Below are 4,762 nucleotides of genomic sequence, written 5' to 3'. Positions count from 1 at the left end.
TTTTATATTAGTAAACGGTATATAGACGTTTCGATAACTTATAGATTAACTTATTACCAACGAATGCTTAGCGTGTTGCCGGCGTTCACAACTTATGCCAACGATAGTCTAACCTTATGCATAGCGCGCGACAGCGTATCGCCGACGATCACGTTCGTAGCCTATAAAAAGGCTGCCCTCGACGATTCAAATCATAACCCACTAGGACATCGAAGTATCAACGATCACCGTCGCAGTATCAACATGCCAATACCATTTTTATATACCAATTCCCCTAAACGCTGCCAATACGCGCATTATACGGTAGCTGTAAGTTAGAAAACACGTTCAGTAAGTTCTGTGGTCGTCCGGAACACGTCAAATACGCTCTACAGCGTCAATATGCGTTGGAGATAAGTTACACATTAGTTCAAAGCACGTTACTCATAAGTTAAAATTACAGTTTTGGCGTACGCTAGACATTATCTCGACGTATTTTCGACTTATGATAACTTACAGGTAACGTGTGTGAACGTGTGTCAACGATCGCATACTTACCTACAACTTTTGCCCGCGCGTATGCGGGACGTATGGGCATACGCTGGCACTACGTCGGCAAATTTTGAAGCATGCTCAAAATTTTTCGACTACCGCGCCGTACTACGACGATATACTAGCGTGTTAGCGTGCTTCGCGTGCTTTAGCGTTGCTCTTAATCTATACAACGCTTACCATAACTTATTCGACGTACGCCAGACTATTCACCAAATTTTGATACGTCCGGCATACGCTGGCTAATTCGTCAAATGTGTGACAGGGCCATTAGACTTTCTCTCTCTCTCTTAATTATATAAAAAAAAATTAAAACCAGCGATGATGCATTTTACTGCCCCTCAATAATGCTCAAATAATGCTCAATAATCAAAATCTAATTTAAACTAGGCCTATAGTTGCCGCGAGATGGCGCGTGCAAGTGTATCAATAATCAAAGATCGGCATCGTTCCTGAAATCCTACATAGGTACAGGCTAAAATCCAAGTAAGTATATTCAGACAAGCGATAATTTTGCTCAGCTGTGATTAACAGGTGCATTGCAGTGGTTGGCAGGCAACAATTATTGATTAGAAGCGTGCCAGCCATGGGCTGCCTGTGTTTTTGCCTCATGCGAGCATTCACTGATCATCAGCTTCTATGGAAAAAGGCAAGGCGATGACATCATAGAACAAGAATCCAGCATAGTCAGAAAAATCAATAATAGAATATTAACGGACGCGATTAAAAACCATTAGATATCAACCAAAACATATTCCATTTGCAATCTAAACTGCTGCAACTGATAGCTCACACTTCGACCAGGTATGAGCTCTTACATCAATAAGCAAAAAGCACGTTCAAAGTCCTTAATGTTAACCACGTCAAAAAATCAAATGTTTAAACCCTACTCTTAGAGGGTCAACAAGGTTAATCCGAGCACAATTAACTACTATGCATGTAGTAGGAAAACCCGCCCATCATTTCACATCGCGTCCTTTCGCAATTAAGCAATAAACAAATGCACGCGTCACCGCTGTACACACAAAACAGTTTCTTCAATCTGCTCCGCAGCATTCAGTCCTCAGACAAATTGTCCACTACAAAACTCTGCCTGTTGCCCCCATTGACTTTCGACCTCTGCACCTCAATATTCCAGGCACAGTGATGGCTCTTCCTACCATGATGCTATACACCGACTATCACGAGCCTAGGTCAAGCCGTTTAGATTTGTGCCGCAATTCTGCATTTCCTCCCTATACCTTAAGTTAAGGAGTGAACTGTTCCCCCTTCTTTTACACCTCTTGACCTTTGACCTTTGACCCCCAGCTTCGACAGCCCCACTCGTTTTGACGATCCCCCGCAGTGTGCCGAATATCGTGACCGTACGTCGAGCGGTTAAGATTTGTGCCCAACTGTTGACGGACGCTCGGACGGACGGACGGACGGACGGACGATCATGCGATTCTACAAGCTGCATCTGACTATGTCAGATGAGCTAAAAATATGCCATAAAAAATGCTCCATCTATCAATTTTGTAAATTTGACATGATTTGTGCTATTAAAGCATATGCAATTACGGTCTGCTAAGCTTATTTTATGTAAGGAATCATGCAGCTGCATTTTTCCGTAAAGTATCCAGACAGTAAACGTCTATGTGGACAACTCAAACCTCAATGGGTTCCAAGAAAAAAGGTAGCCCAACGGGTCTCCTCAATTTCATTTAGGTAGAAAAAGTCAACACACCATGAATACATTCTTGCACTACCAGTCACGCTGGCTTGCACGTGATGTGCGACAATGGGGAACCTTAGAAAAAGACTTCACAAACTGGATACAAAAATATCTAAACTGCTAGAAAATGGTTCGCCTATTGACTGCGCACTGACTAGTGGCGTGTCGTGTGCAAATACTAGCACTCTTCCTTGAAAAAAAAGGCAGCTTACCAGCTCACCACGCGAATTTCTTCAATTCGCCTACCCGAAAATAGATCCGTATACCAGGGGCACATCGTCAGAAACAAAACTACTCTCAACATTAGTCTCAACATTGACTTTTACTCTTAGACTGACCCCAGAAACATTGTAGAGTTACCGTAAGAAAAACACCTAGCAAACCTATTACCTACACGAAACAACGTTCTGTCGGCGCTCTACGAGCAAAAAAGTCAATGTTGCGATGAACGGCAACACCAATTTCGTTTCTGACGACAGCTCCGCGAAAAAAACCATCCCTAGCTAACACTCCGCACTGGACAATCGCTCGCGCGTGCCTCCCGCGATGCGTTCCGCATCATGGCGGTCCCGGCGGCGCCACCTACTTCGGTCCGAGCATGTCCTCGGGGCGCACCCAGCGGTCGAACTCGTCTGCGGTGAGGTCGCCGAGGCGGAGCGCGGCGGAGCGCAGGGTCAGCCGCTCGGCGAAGGCAAGATGCGCGATCGCCGCTCCGCGTTCGTAGCCGATGTGTGGGTTGAGCGCCGTGACGAGCATGAGCGAGTTGTCGAGCTGCTGCCGGATGGCGCTCTCATTCGCCGCCAGCCCGCTCACGCAGCGCCTGCAACGACAGAGATGTTCGTCTGTTTATCAGAATCGCGAGCGGCCCAGTGCCTGCTACAACAGAGACGTTTGTCTGTTTATTGAGAGAGACGTTCATCTGTTTATCACAATCGTGGTGTGGCGGCGCACGCTCACGCAGCGCCTGCAATGACAGAGATGTACGTTCGTCTCTTTATCGGAATCGTGGCACGGCGAGGCCTGTTCAGTGCTTGCAACGAGAGAGACGTTGGTCTGTTTATCGGAATCGTGGCGCGGCGAGGCCTGTTCAGTGCTTGCAACGAGAGAGACGTTCGTCTGTTTATCGGAATCGAATGCAGTGCCTGTGGAAGCACCTGCTACGACTAAGAGGTTGGCCAACTATAACCATCTATGCGCAATTAAGGAAGGCCACACATAACACGTGAGACAACACCTACGTGTGAATGAGGGAAGACAATGCGTGAGACAGCACCTAGGTATGAGTGAGGGAAGACATTGCACGTGAGACACTAATAGTGTGTGAATGTGGAAAGGGACATAACATGTGAGACAGTACTCGTGCGTGAATGCCCTCTTCTTCTATTCCACGCACAGTACTGTCTCATCATATTAAGTCGCCTTCCTCATTCATGCATGTAAGTACTGTCTCTACTATTGCGTTGCTTCTTTTCATGTCAACTGAGTACTGTCTCAGCATATTCAAGCTCCCCTCCCAGTTCATGGGCATGAGTATGTCTCCAGGTCATATTGCAGTGCTTCTTCTGCATTCCGCCATGATTCTGTCTACATATATGTAATGTCCCTTCCTTCATTCATTGCATGAGTAACTGGTCTGTCACGTATGTGCGTGGCTTCTTCTCACTTCAGCCTGCACGAGACTCGTCTCAACATATTAAGTCCCGTTATGCCTCAGTTCATGCATTGAGTACTGGCTCACATATTTGCGTCTTCTTCTCATTCAAGCTGCACAGGGAGTACTGTCTCGTATGTGTCAAAGTAGCCCTCGCTCATCGTCATGCATAGTACTTGGTCTCACAGTATTGCCATCTTCTTTCTCGATGTCAACACGAGTACATGTTCTGCAGCATATTAAGTCCGCCTTCTCTTCAGGCATGAGTACTTGTCTCATACATACTTCGCGTCTTCTTTCTCTATCACTACGATGTATCTGTCTCACATGATTAATCCCCTTCCTCATTCATATGCAATGAGTAGCTGTCCACATATGCGTCTTCTTTCTGCATTTACGCACCAGAGTACTGTCTCATATGTTAAGTCCCCTTCCTCATTCATGCATGAGTACTGTCTCACATATTGCGTCTTCTTTCTCATTCACGCACGAGTACTGTCTCATATGTTAAGTCCCCTTCCTCATTCATGCATGAGTACTGTCTCACGTATTCGCTCTTCTCTTCCTGCAGGTCACCACGAGTATTGCTGCACATATTAAGTCCCGCTTCCTCATTTCAATGGCATGAGTTACGTCTCACATATGTGCGTCTTCTTTTCATTCACATTGGAACTCCGACGAGACTGTCTCAGCTATTACAGTCCGCTTCTCAATGTCATCGATGAGTACTGTGCCTCGACATATTGCGTCTTAGTTCTCATTTACGCACGGAGACGTACTGTCTCATTATGTAAGTCCCCTTCCTCGTATTCATCATGAGTACTGTCTCACATATTGCGCCTACCCTCTTCTTCTCATTCACCGCT

The 4,762-nt window shown here is 46.0% G+C and overlaps 1 protein-coding gene across 1 annotated transcript in view; it reads right to left on the bottom strand.

Annotated features, from left to right (window-relative positions):
- The window catches only part of LOC106806494 (fumarate hydratase, mitochondrial-like), a 25,823-nt gene that overhangs the window by 6,573 nt on the left and 14,488 nt on the right, over positions 1-4,762 (bottom strand). Inside the window, exon 11 of the mRNA XM_014808460.1 lies at positions 2,832-3,065. Within this exon, the coding sequence (XP_014663946.1) occupies positions 2,832-3,065 (234 nt within the window). The remainder of the gene's footprint in view (positions 1-2,831; positions 3,066-4,762) is intronic.

The sequence above is a fragment of the Priapulus caudatus genome, unplaced genomic scaffold, assembly GCF_000485595.1.
Source record: "Priapulus caudatus unplaced genomic scaffold, Priapulus_caudatus-5.0.1 Scaffold164, whole genome shotgun sequence".
Lineage (NCBI taxonomy): Eukaryota > Metazoa > Priapulida > Priapulimorpha > Priapulimorphida > Priapulidae > Priapulus > Priapulus caudatus.
The sequence above is the reverse complement of the archived record's forward strand: the minus strand, read 5'-3'. Positions and strand labels throughout refer to the sequence as shown.